The sequence below is a fragment of the Anarrhichthys ocellatus genome, unplaced genomic scaffold, assembly GCF_004355925.1.
Source record: "Anarrhichthys ocellatus isolate YVR2014 unplaced genomic scaffold, GSC_Weel_1.0 scaffold35, whole genome shotgun sequence".
Lineage (NCBI taxonomy): Eukaryota > Metazoa > Chordata > Actinopteri > Perciformes > Anarhichadidae > Anarrhichthys > Anarrhichthys ocellatus.
The window spans coordinates 1123732-1141572 of record NW_022280065.1 but is presented as its reverse complement, the minus strand read 5'-3'; the positions used below and the strand labels follow the sequence as shown (position 1 = coordinate 1141572).

General features: G+C 44.8%; 1 protein-coding gene across 1 annotated transcript in view; it reads right to left on the bottom strand.

Moving 5' to 3' along the window:
• The window catches only part of ext1b (exostosin glycosyltransferase 1b), a 119731-nt gene that overhangs the window by 9455 nt on the left and 92435 nt on the right, over window positions 1-17841 (bottom strand). The window contains exons 5-8 of the mRNA XM_031866485.1: window positions 14217-14349; window positions 11673-11791; window positions 6811-6906; window positions 362-451 (exon numbers count right to left, since the gene is read on the bottom strand). Coding sequence (XP_031722345.1) covers window positions 362-451; window positions 6811-6906; window positions 11673-11791; window positions 14217-14349 — 438 coding nt within the window. The remainder of the gene's footprint in view (window positions 1-361; window positions 452-6810; window positions 6907-11672; window positions 11792-14216; window positions 14350-17841) is intronic.

Here is a 17841-nt window from a genome sequence, read left to right as displayed (position 1 = left end):
AGAGAGAGAGAGAGAGAGAGAGAGAGAGAGAGAGAGAGAGAGAGAGAGAGAGAGAGAGAGAGAGAGAGAGAGAGGCGGGCGAGAAAAGCCAAAAAACGTACGGCGCCGGGAGTAAAAGTTAGAGTAGTTTAAGTGATTTGAGAATCGAGCTGTGGAGCGATAACTTTAAAACACCGGGGACAAACAGAAAGAGAGATAACAAAAAATTCTTTCAGAGAAAATGCAAACAGAGAGTTGCTTTTGGGACATAGAAAGCGTTTGGATCTTTGTTTTGTCTCAAGAGGACCCGACTGTCGGGACAAGGAAGAGGCAGATGGAAAGAGAGAGAGAGAGAGAGAAATGTTATTATGTTACAAAATACCTCTGTGGTGGACAACACTGTGTCTTCATCCAGGCTGAGGACAGCGTCGGTCACGATGGTCTCGTAGGGCAAGAAACGGCTGCTCATCACCTGCACGGGGACACACAGATCACAAAGGGTTGAAGCCGCGTCATTGAAATGAAAACGTTGGATCCCTCCGCTTCACACAGCGTTCATTTGTCATCACTTGGTCGCCTGAAACACATTAAAGACAGGCTGAGGGAGCGAATGTCGATCTCAAAGTTGTGCAAAATGTCTAAAAAGGGAAGAAAGAAGGAAAATAAACCTTCCTGTTACATGTTGTCACATTTTATTTTTCATGCGGTGCAGACGTGTTTATTCACACAGATGACAGCTTCCACTGAATGTTTCCAAGGAAACATTCATAACTCCATCTCATCCTAAATGTGTAGCTTGTTTTGAGGGTTTTGTTCCAGGTGTGGCCGTCTATTTTCTGCCACTTATTCAGTTTCAGGTCGCGTTGGCAGCAGACCTAGCGAGGTAGCTCAGGACAGCTTCTCCGTAGGGCGCCTGGAGACGTTCCCAGGCAAGATGGGATACTGTATGTAATTCCCTCTAGCATGTCCCGGGTCTCTCCCGGGTCTCATCCCACTTGGAAGTGCCCGGAAAACCTCCAAGAAGAGTCAACAGGGAGGCATCCTAAGAGCCAACATTAGCCTTTGGACGTGTTTTTTTGGGGGTTCATCTTGCCCAAGGACACTTTGACATGCTTACTGGAGGAGCTGGGGATCGGACCGTTGAACTTCCGACTGAAAACCTGAACCACGGCCGCCCGAAACCAAACCAAACATGCCGTAAACACAACACTGACATTAGCGCCTTTTAACGTAGACATGGCAAACTTCTTAGCAAACAGTCGCCTACAAAATTGAGAAGACAACTTTATTAATTATTTGGATTCCCTGTTTGCGTCCACCTGGCAAATGTAAGTCCAATATTCACTTTAATTTTAGTTCTACCAACTCCTGAGGGAAATATCTTTAACCGCTTAATGCTCCACCGTGTTCACCGGCTTGTAGCTAACTCTTTCTGTCGTTTGGTGCTAGTATGTAGCATACAGTCACTCTATTGTGGCTAAGAATCACACAATAAGAAAGCGGTGAGAGTGAATCAAAACAGTTAAATTGTGGGCCAGAAAATCAAAACAATGAGCTGAAAGACGCTAAAATGAGATAAAGTGCAGAGTCTGGGGATAATTACTTGTTCATCAATCACTCGTGACCCCTTTCACATAAAAGTAGTCATGAGATCCATAGCTGATAGTTAGATACTTAAATATAATTAAATGAAACTTAATATAAAAATATTGCTCACAGCCACTCTGAGGATGAACCCCGACACCTAATTCTTTCAGTTGCTACCCGACGCTCCCGCGTTTTAGATCCACCGGTAGAGCTTCACCTTGAGATACATTTTAGAATAAAAACTTTCCGCTTCAATGTCTCACGTATACATTTTTAATGACTCCTTACAAATTCACGGGAGACAAAAAGCCATCACATCAACAAACAGCAGTGCAGAGAGAAGGAGAGAGAAGCCAATATCCTACGCTTTACTGCCCCCCCCCCATTGTTTTCAAAAGTGATGGAGTGCTGATACAAGTCCCATTACTGCTGCAGGGTCGTCTCTCTCTTTTAAAATCAATAACGACGCATAAATGCAGACAGACACATACAGCAGGAGTCAAGTGTCTATATGTCTGTCACAAATGTACCTTTCCTCTCCACCACCCAAAAAAACAAATGCGTGTATTTAACAGCAAATGAAAGCAAACTGTGTAATACATAACGGCCCTTGAATATTAAGTGGAAGCAGAGAGAGAGCGATGGTGGCCGGGGCCTGGTGGGTGGATGGAGAGACCGACATCTTGAGGATATTTAGGCGGGAAGTCTCTCCGTCTGTTGCCGTGATGAAAAGCGCTCGGACGAGAAAATGGCAGCTTCTGGCCGAGGAAGTCGCCCTAACTCAAACAACCTCCCACACGAAGGAGAAGCGGCTCCCGATGCATCCCTTCAATGGAACCTGGACGCGCATCCAGACACACGGTATTTTAATACGCACACACTAACAGCCTGTTGTTCAGTTGTTCAACACAGCCATTAAGGTCGGGCCTTTGCAAGAGCACTTGTTCTTTATGAAACACCTGCACTGAAAAAAAGTCTTTACATTTCTATTCAACAATAGTCAGCGTTGACCTCCTTTCTCGATCAACACCTGGCATTGTCTGCCTGCCGCGCTCAAGCAGAGTGACCTCACTCTCAACAGGTCTTCATCACTCCTACAGCCGAGGGCAGCAACAAGCACCGAGAGAACAACTTCCCTCTGGAGCCGTGTAAAGCCTGTTATCCATTCTGGTGCTGCAACTAATGATTCCTTTTATTATCGACCAACCTTTTACTGTATAAAATGTCATGAAGTATTGAAAAATGCCCAAGGCGATGTCTTCAGATTGCTTATTTAATATGACCGATAGTCCAAAAACTCAAAGATTTTCCTTTTACAATTACTTTTAAACGGGACCTATTATGCTCTTCTTTGGGTGCATATTTGTTTTATCTCAATTTACTGTTACAATATGTTTACATGCAATAATGCTCAAAAAACACCTTGTTTTTCTCATCCTGGCTGTCTGCCCTGATTGTCCAGCGAGCCCCCGCTCTGTTGTGATTGGTCAACCACGTCTTGCATGCGTCGGAAATGTCCCACCCCTTACCATATACAGAATTTAGCTCCAGCGGCCCAAAAACATTGTCGTAGCCACGGTGAGAAGAGTAACCCCCCCCTGGGCATGGACTTCAGCTTTACAACTCTACGGACCTTTTATATGTACACAAATATATACAATGCACTAAAGGAAAGGGAAAAAGAGGAAAAGCATAATAGGGGCTCTTTATTACTAAATGATCATCATGTTTTTTCATACCTGCAGGTGCGCTGTTTTTGCAGCAAAATAAATGAAGTAGAAAACATGGATTTCCAGAGTTTGATTTTACATGTGCATGCCCCCATGTCCTGCTCCCACCACCTCACACAGCTGAGCCTCGACGGTGCTGTCGGGGCTCGATCAAGTGCCATCTACTCCCCCTCTCCCCGAAAAACCCTCCAGAGGCAACGGCAGCGGCGGAAAGTTCGAGTGACACTCATATTTGATCAGGGTGGAGGAGTCGAGGTGTGTGATTGGCAGTCGCATTTACAGAACGAAGAACGGGAGAGAGAGAGAAAATGAGCATTGAGAGGAGAGAGCTGAGGCGGCAACGCCCTCTCATTTCCATTGTCAGCATTACTGCTGTAATGTCCTGCGGGCATACAGAGAGAAACAAAACAATCCCCATCTCGGCACTTGTTTTCCAGCGTCAGGGAGAACACCAGCGAAGAAGAGGTGTAGAGAGAACACGGGAGGGGAGAAAGTGACAGCGAGACAAACGGCAACAAAAAAAAAAAATTTAAAAGGAGAGAGAGAGGATGAAAGGCTGGTGTTTCCAAACCCCTGATGGGTTGTAGTGTTAGAAGTGCGACATATTAGCCTGGGGCTTGCTGGTGCTCTCCAGGAATGTGAGCTCTTACAGCCGGAATCTGCCTCCAGCACTTCGCCTCCTCTCTAAAGGACACAGCAGCAGAGGAGGGAGACGGAGGAAGGAGAGAGGAGGACCACCGGTTTGCGTGAACTATATCGAGCGCTGCTTTCTGGCCGCCGTGTCGGAGAGACAGAGAGGAGGACAGACGGAGGAGAGGAAGGTACGTGGTTAAAGGATAAGATTGGTGTTATTCCAGGTTTTTTTCTGTCAACAAATCCCAAGACAAAACCAAAACTAACAATGCTACCATGTGTGTTACTCTTTATAAAAAAGGCTTAGTCATTTCATAAAACAGTAAGCACAGATTGCCGTCTAGTGTTTGTGATCCGATGTTGCTTTTGTTTTATTGTTTGTTTCTCCACCTGTTTTATAATCTTATTTTTCATATTTTTCATTCTTGCGAAGCACTTTGTGATCTTGTTCTAAGAAAGGTGCGATACTAAATCAACTTAACTTATTTAACCAACTTTCCCTTCACTGTTTTCTTTGTTTTTTACAGGAGTGGATCTTTCTTGCACACCACCCATCCAGAAGTTATGTTTCCTGCTGCAAGAGGCAAGCAGACACATTATCCTTTAAGGCGAAAGACACAAACAGGCCAACGATGTCTGAGGCGGAAAGATATATGAATTAAAGAGAAATAAAGCATGGAAGTGAAGGACACTCCGGGTCAATGCTAACGCTGAGGACATGTCCTCTCTATTTCCTCCCTGGGAATATGGGCGTGTTAAAAACCTGTAGGGACGTTTTAATTACACAGCGAATACAAATTATACACACGGTGGGTTTTTGGTAGTCTACTATATCAGTATGTACACATTTAAAATCTTTTAGGTCAACAATACATAAATAAATATATAAATCAAGGATGCAGCTTTTTTGTATTCCTGGCAGTGTGGAGGCTTTGAATGAGGATTTAGGCCTTCATGTTTGGAAATAAAATATACAGAAAATAATGTTGAAATATTGACTGAAGAAAGAAAATATGGGACATCTAAATCATTTTAAAGATTAGGAAGGAAGGGTGCATTGGAGGGAATTTAAACTCAGTATGACCTCCGCATTTCTAAATTTCTGGCCACAGTCCCGGTGAGAGTGTACAAAGTAAATAAAGAGGAGAAAGGAGAGCAGCAACGATGCAGTTATAGAGATGCGAAAAGAAGATGAGAGGAAGAGAGAATTATGAAGAGGGGGGGGGGGGGGTCTGTGAGGGAGGAAGGGGATGAAAGAGAGGGGATAAGCAATGTGAAAGTGGCAAGAAAAAAGGCAAAAGGGATGAAAAACTCCCTCTCTCTCTCTCACTTCCTCTGTGGGGTGGAGGAACACAGCTTGGCTCGCCACAGTAAACACAGAACCCGCCGCAACCACAACAAACCACAGGCTTCCTGACACACACGCACACACACACACACACACACACACACACACACACACACACGTCAGTACGCTAAGCCTGTTCTGCTCGCTCTTCACGGACACACAGCTACACACAGAGCCCTCCCGCTGTGATTGACAGCTTGGGAGAAACCACTCAGAGCCACGGGGAGAGGTACACCATAAACTCAGCCTACCGCCGGGTGACACTGATGTGTAAACCACTTCCTCTGATTGGCAGGTGAAGTTAAGTCCTCGCGAGCGGGAGGGGGGGCGAGGACGGCATCGGATAAGTCTGATGTCTGGGAATAGAGATGAGCGACCAGATCCTGTTTACTTTTCCTCAAAAAAACAAATAAAACATCAAACCTGAGCTTGGACATGGGGAAAAAAACACGCTCGCATCGGCATTTAGAGGAAAATAATCCCCCTGTGTCCACATCTGCCCATTGACTTTGACAAGCAGGTCACAGGGAGGTCAAGAGAAACGCTGCAAGCCCTTGAACAGGGCAGAGCCTTCAGCCTAATCAGGTTGTCATAATAAATGTCACCGAGTCATGCTCACGGCTCAGAGCTCCAGCTGGAGGCTTAACTTAACACGCGTGTCTCGCATGACAGTGTCAGTCAAGGGAACAGAGGGAGGAAAACTAAATATCTCAAGACTGACATGCTGAGTCATATTTTCAACTTTTCTTTTCCTGTGAACATTTTTAAGTAAACAATAAAGTTTCTACCTTACTGCTCCGAATTCCAAATATGGTAACCTTCATTCATTGGCTGCAAAAAACCAACAACATGGCGACGGACGTAAATTAAAGATACTCGAGGCTTCAAAACGGCAGTCCACAAAACCAATGGGTGACGTCACGATGACCACGTCCACTTCTTATATGCAGTCTATGGCGGCTACACGCTTATGTTAGCCTAACTAGCTATGATGCTAACCAGAGCATCAAACTAGACAGGCCCGGGAGGAGCGACTCAGCCAAGGCAGCTCACATTTTTATTCCTGTAGTCCAAAGGCTATGGACACAGAGATTGTATTGCTTTATAGATAGATATTGCAACTCAGCTGTAACTTATTTCTCTAGAGAGATTTTGTCACTTTCTTGATATCTTGTTACGATTAAAGTAAAGAATAAACAGCAATACTTTTATTAAAACGCACACTCTAACTACACACATGCACTTATCTATTACTGCCTCTTTATCTTTCCTAACCATATGCATTTCCCATGCTAATTTTTCCTCCAAACCATGTCATTCCTTTAATGAGCTTTAACTGAAACCACACAAACTGCCATTTAATGGAACCAGAGCAGCACAAATCAAAACTCATTAACTCCCAGACACTTAGTGAAATGTGCACAAATACAGTAGCTTTACGGTGAGAGAATGTGTATAAGATGAGCTGCGTAATTAGAAGTGACAGTGATCGAATCTTTGGGGTAAACTGGGAGGAAGTGTGCTCAGGCTCACCTTGTTCTCTCCCTCGATGACGATGACGGGCACCGAGGTGGCGGGCCAGCGGTGCTTGGCCGGGAGAGGCTTGTCACAGTTCCACAGGACGATGATCTAAAACACAGAAGCAAGATATCAGCACTCGCAAACAACTCATTTGATTCCCTCGAAACAAAACAACTCTTCAGCTTGTTCAACGTGTGACATTTACGTGACCTAACCGGCCATCAAATGTCACCTTATCACAGGCTGATTGAGGGTTTAAGAGCCAGAAGGGCAACTGAAGCAGTAAAATGTTTCCAATTATGGCTCCAGAACCGTCCGTACAGTCACGTCACATTGTCAGTATTCATTTCCAACTGTGACATGTCGCTGAACACATCTTCCAGCTTGTCCGATTTCACGCTCCGACTCCAACCAGATCATGTTTTTACATGAGGGACCCGTGTTTGATGTGACTCGGACACGCAGGTCAGCTGACATTGACGCGCGGACCTCATAAATGGTTGATGAGGAACACACATATCACACACGACACCAGCCTGACTTTACACGCACAACTTTGCTTTACTATGTCTCAGCCTGTTCTCATGCATCTTTAATTGTGCCGACACAAAATGACTGCTTGCTCAACCCCTCCCCCCCCAAACTCTGATTGTCCAATCACAGCTAAGTAATTGTAACGTCAGGCACTGTCGAGCTTTGTATTTGTCTACATGTTGAAGCATTGCACACGGGGCTTTGCTGTAGAAAGAGCACTTCTTGGTATTTAAAGTGTTTGGAGGGTGGTGTGTGCTTGAGCCTTTTCAAAAACATACTAAAAACACGTTTAAGGAATGGAGTGAACAGTTGATCTGCTCCAACATACTGCAGATCGTTAGCATGCGTGGCTAACTAGCTTACAACCTACCTACACTAGTGAGCTTTACTTCAAAAGACCAAGAGTTAGCATTTCATTAGCTTACTGCATTAGTCATCATAGGTTAACATCAGCAGCTCATTAGCACCATCCTGCTCTTTAAAGATTACACTTGAGCAGCCCTAGCACATGAGATAGCGTTACCTTTGTCTAACCCGGAAGTTAGTCCTCATCCTAAAATCCCTTTTCCTCATAATTAAAAATACAAACAGGGTTATGTTAGAAAGAAATAACAGACTGATTGTTTGTCCTAATGCAACTAGTTTAACTAGCTCTTCACTGCAATGCAAGAACAATTCCGTCTCTATTTATTTACTTAGTATTTATTTAGTAGTATAAATGCTGCTGTAGCGAAAAAAATGTCCTCTTGCGGGATTAATAAAGTAATTATCTATCTATCTATTTATTTACATGGATCATTACCCGGTGAGGATGCTGACTTTTTACCCGGGACATGTAGCTTTAGCTTCAGACTTTTGTATATTTTCCGAATCGAAAGACTAAAAATGACGATGAATGTCGCCTCTGTTATTCATGTAAACTAGTGTGTAGTTCTAGAACTGGCAATAAAGGAGTGTGTGAACTCTCCCTTAACAATTTTCAATTACATTACCTGTGGTTCAGCATAATACATAATCAGTTGACTGTAATATAGTACTTGCATACTTAATGTACTGAAGTGTACATTAATGTGGGCAGTCTACTGTTTGTAGAGTCGCTGTGCAGCTCACACCGACAGGAATCTATCTAAAGAATACGAAGATGGATTGTAAATCAAACGGAAACTTCACAACACCGCCCCCCAACCCATTTTCAACTTCAAAAAAAAAACATTACAAATAGCTGGTGAAAAATGTATTTCCAAAGATTTATTAGTTTGCTGTTTTCTGAGCTTTGCCTGGAGCTGGAGCACCACCATCTGCCGTGTGCTTTCACTTCCAGTTCCCCCATCTCTGTTGTGCACACAGCTTTGTGGGAAGGTCATGCTGCTCAAAACCACATTCCAAATTTGAGCAATTTAAGTATGCACTCTGGCGATTTTCAGCGGACTTATTTATTTCCATGAAAAACATACTTAACACTCAAAAAGAGTGTAGTTACTGTGGTTTATTTCAAGCTATACTGCTACTGTAAATCCATCCATGAAATTGAGGTTGATAAATTATAACAACACAGCTAATATCAACACAACCCAAGGAACTGGTTTGCCTGAACCTGCGGAGAATACCCAATTCGCGATAAGGAATGTGATAGGAACTCATCATCGGCATTCCCATCCTGGAGAGTTCAGTTGCTGTGTGTCAGCGAACATCTGCCCTGCTGAAATGTCCTTCAACAAGTCAGTAAATTAATCCATCCCAGTTCCACCGTGCAGAGCTGTAGCCGACAATGTGCTCAGACGTCCCCGACGGAGGTGAACCGCAAGAATGTCCCCTGCAGGGATCAATAAAGCTTCACATAATTCTGACATTAACCGTGTCACGCCCAGCAGCCTCCCTCCCCTGGGGACTCTGCACCCCTGACTGGACCTGCCAAATTATGAGCTGGGAGCCATTTGGATGTCTGTGTCGAGGTGTTCGCCTTGCGTCTACACAGCAGCTGTGTGGAAATACGACGCTGCTTTCTAAAAAGAAAGATGACACCCAGCTGTTTGACGAATGGGCACAAATGAGCTCGTCATGTCAAGCCAGTACAGATACAAAAAAAAGAGAGAAAGTGTCATTGTACTATTACAACAGGTATGCAGTCTGGATCTCTGCACACCCACCCACACACACACCCACCCACCCACCCACCCACCCACAGCAGAAGAACGTGTGATTCTGCTCTTACAGGGGCTCTGTTCCTTGATTAGAAAGACAGATGGTGTCTCTGTCAGCCCACCAGCCCTCTCAGGGTGCCGGTGGCGCGTATGTGCGCCTGCATGTGTGTGTGTGCGAGTGACTGGAGGAGAACGGTGAAGAGTGTGTCTCTGTCGCACGGTTGGAAGAAACGCTGGCCTCGAAAAATGCACGTGCACGCAGCAGGAGGCCGGCCCGCTGTGCCAGAATGCGCGTCAAAAGCTTTCTTGCATCCAATTTAGCCTCCTCCGCCCTCCGAGTCCTTTCATTCTCTCCCCTCCATTCATTTATTTATATCCCTCTCCTCTCAGCAACCAGTCCTCTTTGCTGTCCACCGAGAGTGGAGAACCCCCCCCCCCCCGTTCTCCCGACTGTGTACCCGGTTCTCCACTCAGGAGTGCACAGCCCGAAAGAGCGCAAACACAGAAGCGGCAACCATAAAAATAAAGAAGAAGGCAGGGTTTGCTCAGTTGCTCAGTCCACCTGCCGCTGTGAGAGAAGGTCTCTGAGAACGGTTGGCTGAAAGCGTGCTGATGACTGGACGTGTAGTTCTTCAGCAGATGCTCCGGTTTTCATGAAAGGATGGCAAAGTTCATTCTTGACCTTGAAACAGCAATGAATAAAACAATCTGCACCCAAGCTCTCCTTATTCGCTTGCTCTGGAGCTTTTGATCAGTTGTCGTCAAGAATAAACTGCCGAGATCAATGATTTCGTTTAATTATACGCGCCACTTTATTTAAGCAACATTCTTGCAAGGCTGCTTGTGTTTGGTCAACATTTAAAGGGGCACTCCATCAATTACAAGTCAGTTTAATTGTCATGAGGAGAACTACTTAGGATGACAGTTTGCGCTCGAGGAGTTTTTCTGATCTGAGAAAATAACCCTGAGGACATCACGCTGATGTCATCGGGGTGGGGGTGCAAATTTAAGACAGAAAGTTACGAACAAAAAGACGTAGAATTTGAAAGACGTGCACATTTATCAGGCAGGAAAGGTTTGACAAAAATATTCTACTGAGTTGCATTGTGGGAAGTGTAACATTCAGTCTCCTTTTATCACTTGAGAAATCCGCTGAAAATAACCCAGAATTTAAGTCAGAAAGTTACGAAAGAAAAGCGTAGATTTTGAAAGACATTTATCAGGAATGAAAGGTCTAGCAAGTATATTCTGCTGAATTACATTATGGGAAGTGTAGCATCCACTTTTAACATTTGAGAAAGTTTTTTTTGTTTTGCAACACAATGGGCCTCATGCAGGAAGATAACAAATTCCTCTTATTCATAAGATTTGTTCTAATTTTGTGAGCACCCACTGACTTCTGGGATTCACCAGAGATTTAACGAGCAAAACATCCTGTTATCACAGGGCCACTAATTGAAAACATTTCAAATATTAACCAGCCGTACACGCAGGGAACTGAAGAGAGTCGACCTGGTAGCCGCTCACACGGACGGCATTTACACAAATACACACACGTACAAGCAGCCTGCCTACGCAAACACACATTCATATTGTATACGCCGCTGTCACACAATCACACCCGAACACATAACTCACCCTCCTGTGCAACACACAAACGCAGACGACTCACGCACGGCACTCACACGGAAACTCGTACCGCCTACACAGAACACAAACCTGCTTACTCATGCACTCTGCTGGGCAAACAAACAAACAAAGACACAGACACACACAGACACACACACACACGAAAAACCAGCCATCGGGGAGCAAATTCCATTTCATTTCCCGTGCTGGTGAGGAGCAAGCAGGGGAATCAATACAGGCCGTCTCCAGCTGTGCTGAAGGGGGTTTCGCTGCCATGGAGACAGATGTAGCACTGCTACAAATTGCTGCTCTAATTCAATCCACCCGAGTTAACACACACACATGCACACAGACACACACACACAGACACACACACACACACACACACAGGGATGGAAGATGAATGCCGTTGTTGCTCTGGTTGGAAAATGCGATCGCAAATACGAACCCCTTAATGTGCACAATTTGGGGAGTCACGAGGTGGAGATCAATGGAAGATTCTGCAGTGAACACACACACACACACACACACACACACACACACACACACACACACGATTAAGTCCATTACCTGTGCACAGTACTGGGACTTGGCCACGGCTACCAGGAGCTTGAGTATGGGCTGGGACTGGGACACCAGAGGCGAGACGGCATGGATGACCGCTGTGAACTTGGGGTAGGGTTTGACACCTGAAACACAACAGAAAGACGGTCACTCTTTAATGCAGATTCACAAAATAGCAGAAAACAACGCCTGGCCGGAAGACGGCGAGCAGCCTGTCAGCCATCGGTGTAATTTTAAGGTCTTTGAAGAGAATAAATCCGACGGAGAACTGAAGGCTCTCATTTACAAACACTACGTATCTATTTTTAGTTAAAGATCTCACTTAAAAAGAGTCTGTCAGCAGTTCACACAAATGTAGATGATATAATTGTAAGGGATGTGCGTTTTCAAGCCAGTCTTAAAATATTCAACAACGTTAATGTGTTTTGAAAAACGCCAAAATCTCCTTGATCGCTGAATATTACATTCCGGAAACTCTTCAGCTGTGTCTGAAGCCCAATGAGCAGACGACTAAGTGCTGATGTGGCTTTAAATTCAGCCTGACTTGATGTTCGAGGAGAGTAATCAGGGCTGAAAATGAGCAGGAAGTAAGATATTGAGCAAGACGGATCATAGAGGACGTTCAACTTTTCCTAATTTAAATCTAATCAAACCCAAACCAACAAAGCGGGACGCAGAGGAGACGGCGTTAGTCTCCTTTCCCCCACTGAGCAACTTTTTCATGATGAGGAATATACGCTGTCTTAAAACTCGGTAAACTGTCCCTGTGACTCGTGATGGGAAAAGTTATGAGTGCGCAGGTTTTTCAAACCCCTGAGATGTGAATTTGTAACAAGCTCATAAACAGACTTCCATAAAACATTGAACAAAACCTGGAGCCGAATTACCGTCGTGCAGCTTATTTTAAATTTTGGATGTGCGTGCTGTTTTCTGTCCTCGGCACAGGATTCTCAGAGGCTTTTTATCACATCCTGCATCAGCACATTACACATCTCACATGTGAAGCATTCGAAGCAACACAAAAATATAGTTTGGGATTGATTCAGGAGGCCATTTAATACTCGCACTGGCCAGAAGTATGTTGACATGCCTGTTTTACATACGTTTTTGTAATTCTAGTGTGTGTTGTTGTCCATGGTTTAGTTCCAAATAAGGAAAATCTTAACGCTAAAACACACCTGACATTTTAGATCAGTGGTTTCCAACCTATTTGACCACTTAGGATGATCCTTTACCATCATCACAAGCTACTTGTACTTAGCTGAGGCTGGCTAGCTGAGGCTGGTGCCGCGTGCACACTGAAATCAGTGCGCGGAAAAGAAAGTTGTCTCCTTAAAGCGTATGACAAGCTGCCAAAAACGAGCCAACGAGATGCAGCAGCGAAACCCGGGTGTTCCTCAGGGCACGTTTGAAACAGCTGCTGCGTTTTGAAACAGTCAATAACATTCAGTAATCAGCAAAGCTGAGAAATAAAGACAACAAATGTCTTTATATTAGTATAATAATCATCCGCTTATACTGATCAATTTGACCTGGACAGACATGATCATTAAAAGAGGTTTCCACTGTATTGTTATTTACATATATGACATATTTACACACATTCATTCTAAAGTCGTATTGTTCACTGTGTGGTATCTTCACTTAGCTTTTATCACAGGATGTTATTAATGTAACAAAATGAGCCGTCAAATATATACTGCTACGTGATTTGTATTATTCTCGAGTATACACTTTGTCCATTTAGCCCGAAGCAGCACAAAAAACCCTGCTCACGCTTTGCGTGCCCGAGTGTTCACATGCCTGATGAGTTTGAGTGTCTTGTTCTCGGCTCTTAGAGAACAAGAAGACGTGTCGGTTGGAAACAAACTCCGCAGCTTTGATTTTACTCAATTACCCATCAGCGCCAAGCCAGCTTGTCTCCTAAAAGCCCATCTGTGTTTAATTGCTTCCTCTTTGACAAACAAATAAACTTGCCGGCGCTGTAATCCACGCCTGTCACCGAGCCCATCCATTTTGATATGAGCCCTCCACTCCGGGTGCTCCATCAACCGGATTTTGTGCGTTCGTGCGACGGCCCTTTGTGCGTGTGTGTGTGTTGCGGCGGCGCTGGATGATGATGGAGTGAATGAGTGAGGGATGGAGAGGCTCCCGGGTCACAGATAAGTGGCGGGGGGGGGGGGATGCTGGGGAAAACGCCGTGCTGCTGAATCGTAGCGGGAGGAATTGGTCTCGCCACAGCAGCAGTAGCAGTGCTGACTCAAAACCCAATGATGGACGGGCTGGTGTGTCAGCACGACTAATACAAACATCCATCAAAGGCCTGTTCCTCCACTCCGCCGGCTGCCACGCGCTGGAGGAGGGCAGTAGATCAGGGGGTGCCATATTTCACACCAAATCCACAGCTTGACCAAAATCTACTTAAAGTCTTTCGGACTTGGACTTTTCCCACCAACAGTTACAGATCAGTTCATTGCCACACAGGTGTGTGGAAGCGTTACGTAACACCACTTTGCTCCTGTGTTTTATGTGTGTGTCTGTGTTACTGACCCAGTGTAGCATAGTAGAAGGGGAAGTCTCCCAGGTATCCAGAGTACTGCGGCAGGGCAAAGAGCCCCCCAGGGTGACTGTTCCACATCAGGCTGCTCCTGGAGCCTTGCTCCAACACGCGGTCCTGGATGATCTGCACATGGGAACAGCAAGGAGCACACATTAGACTACACACACATTAGACTACACACACATTAGACTACACACACACTAGACTACACACACATTAGACTACACACACACTAGAATACACATACACTAGACTACACATACACTAGACTACACATACACTAGACTACACATACACTAGAATACACATACATTAGACTACACACACACTAGAATACACACACACTAGAATACACATACACTAGACTACACATACACTAGAATACACATACATTAGACTACACACACATTAGACTACACATATATTAGAATGCACACACATTAGACTACACACACACTAGACTACACATACACTAGAATACACATACATTAGACTACACATACACTCCCTATCAAGGCCGCTTCCAGCTGTTTTTCCAAATTAAAATGCTGTTTTTTCCTTCCAGATGAACGTGTTGACTGAGAATGATTCTATGTTTGCTAAAATAAAAATATAAAAACTCACACAACCGTCTTGGTTCCTTTGTAATTCTACTGCTGCTACTTGAGGCCTATTCTTGTCCGTCCTTTAAAAGAAATACAGCTTCTGTTGCTGAAGTTTCTCCTTTTTTTTCCTGTGACAAGATTTTCTTTGATTTTGCTTTCCTGAACCAAGGATCTAAGGGTAGAGTTGGACTTGTGTTGTAACATTTTAGTTAGGTAATCTTTATTGTCCCACTGTGGCTCACATGAACCAGGGTTCACATGAGAACAGAATATAAAAAGACAGAATCAATGACATGTCAGCACAACAAAAGACAAAGCTAGAGGAAGGAAATGAACATGTGTAACAAGTACGCACATGCAATAGTGCACATGTGCAAGTGAAGTGCAAAGAGTGCTATATGCTATTGAGCATGTTAACAGCACTTGGGAAGGATGAGACCAAACCGGGTCCCTGAAATGACGTCCTGGGGGCAAAAGGTCCTGGCAGTCCAATACAGCATGAGGCCTTCTAAGGACCTGCCTGTTAGAAACGTCCAGGAGCATAGCCTGACATCTTACTGGTCATTTTAAAAAAGACCTCCAAGTATATTCTTGTTGGACAGATGTTGAATACCAAACTAAGCAACTATACAAAAGTCTAAAACAGATTCAATGACACATCTGTGAAAGAGAGTCATCGTCTCGAATGAGCCAAGAGAAATCTTGGCTGAAGTTTTTTAAAGGAAGCATCAACATGGGATTCAAAGCACAGTTTGTCACAAAGAACAAAACCAAAATATTTGTAGCTACCCACTCGATCAATGTCGACACCTTCAACAACAGCTGGCAGTGGGCTTGTTGGTGACTTCTTGAAGTCAATAATCATGTCCTTTGTTTTTAGAAACATTGAGATGGAGGAAAGAAACCACAGGCTCAGGATCCTGTTTGAGACAAACTTGTGATTTTGGACTACATAAATAAACTAGTCCTGGTTTAACTAAGTCTGGGGGACTTGCAAGAGACGCATAACAACTGAATGGACGAAATCAAAGCAGTAGAGGCCGAAATATCCTGACTTTTATTCTCCAAAACACTGGATCTACAAGTTTCATAATGCAACCAATGGCATCTTTTTTTGCTTGATTTTCATCTAGAAGCTTTATTAAAAGTACCAAATGCTGCATATCGTGCTGAATCACAGAGGGACGCACATAAGAGGACGCACAAGACATCCACGGGATTCATTAACCGCGTCACAAATCAAACCGATGCCGACAAGCTGCGGATGACGACCCGTGTTGCTCCGACAGCCACAAAGAAAGAAAAAGGGACAACGCTGTCTGTTGCCGGGATCAAACTCGTGTCATTTTAATTACAGCAGGGTCTCCGGATTCTTCCGGGCCAGCCTCCCCGTTCGTTCTCGAGGCCTCCTTTTCAATTCAGCTCGTTAAAAGGAACACAAAAAAGCTACCTTTGAACAAATAACATTTCAGTCTGATCTCAAAGGACTCGTGACAATCGGAGCTATGCGTGTTGATAAAGGAGCAGCAATATTAAGGATTTGATCAATGGGCCATGTAATCACACCTACAAAAAAACAAAACACATTTCACACTGCAAATTGAGTTTTCACACACGAACACCAAGACAGTCATAAATGTGAACGAATATCAACGCAGCTAATGTTCCAATAACCCCCATTTCGACACTTTCATTGTACTATTCAAAACCCAGTCGGTGCATTAGAGCGGGTGGAAAGCTGTTATTATGAGAGAGAGAGACTGCGGGCGTTACATGAAAGTTAGAAAGCTGCCTGAGCTTCCCAAACGTTTGCTTTGTATCACCTGAATAGCAGCTATTGATCGTGTCAAGAGTGAGTCACTGTGGCACAAAGCTGAGCTGAAAGAACTCTGTGGTATTGTGTAATATTTCATCAGCAGACAAAACCAAACTAACTGAGGTCTTCTTTTTTGGGGGGGTGAACAGATCAGCAAGCTAAAGGCATTTGTGCCGGTCAGTCGCGCAGACAGAGGCCATCGGAGAAAAAGAAAATGCAGACAAAGTCTCCGGCACCAGTCAGTCACATCTGCCCCAATTCATTTCTGTGCCCAAATAGAGCGATCATTCAAATGGTCCCCCCCACCCCAAACTGCAGCCCGCCGACGGCCTCTGCCGAGCAGGCAAACAGAGGAAAGAGATATTGCCGCCGTGCCCTTGAGCCATGCTAAATTGCCGCAGTAAAACAGACACAGGTTTGCGATCGTGTTTTACGGCCTTGCTTGCATCGGGAGGCGACGGCTGCCGGCTCGGCAAACTCAAAAAAAGGGGGGACGGACGCGAGAGGTGAAGAGGGTCGGGTGGGCGGAGCAGCTGATGGCTTTTCCAATTGTTAAAAGTTAATAATGTAGCCGGAGGGAGCGGACAGTAATAATATTGACAAAGCCACATCAAAATTCAAAAAAAAAAAGTGTAGATGTGAGGGGAAAAAACAGCACTGGTTGCGTTATTTTTTTGTTTTACTCTCCCTAGCTTTGTCCCTGAGGACAGTCGATAGCCATTTGCCTCAGCCGAAGAGATTAACTCGGAATCCGTTAACCTCTCTATAAAAAACCACTGCCTGCCACCTTAAAAACCCAGAGCCCTCGCGCCTTATGAGGGGCAATTTCGCTCGCTTGGCTGCGGCTCCTCCCCCGTCGGCGGCCCTCAGTCGGGACATGATGGACGACTCAATCTCACCTACGAACAGCCACAATCAACCAATTAGAGCATGATAGATAAATCCCGCTTCTCCGGGAGCACACTGTGAGCTCGGCTTTAATAGGTGAGTTTAATAGGCGTACCGGCAGCACAGGGTCTCGGCCATATTGACCTTGTGATTGGTCGAAATGCAGCCGCTTCCTGACAGGAAACACCGCATGATAGGTGGAACACGTGTTTCCCGCTTGCTTGCCAACTCCGCACACACACACGCGTGCACACGCGCGCACACACACACACACACACACACACACACACACACACACACACACAC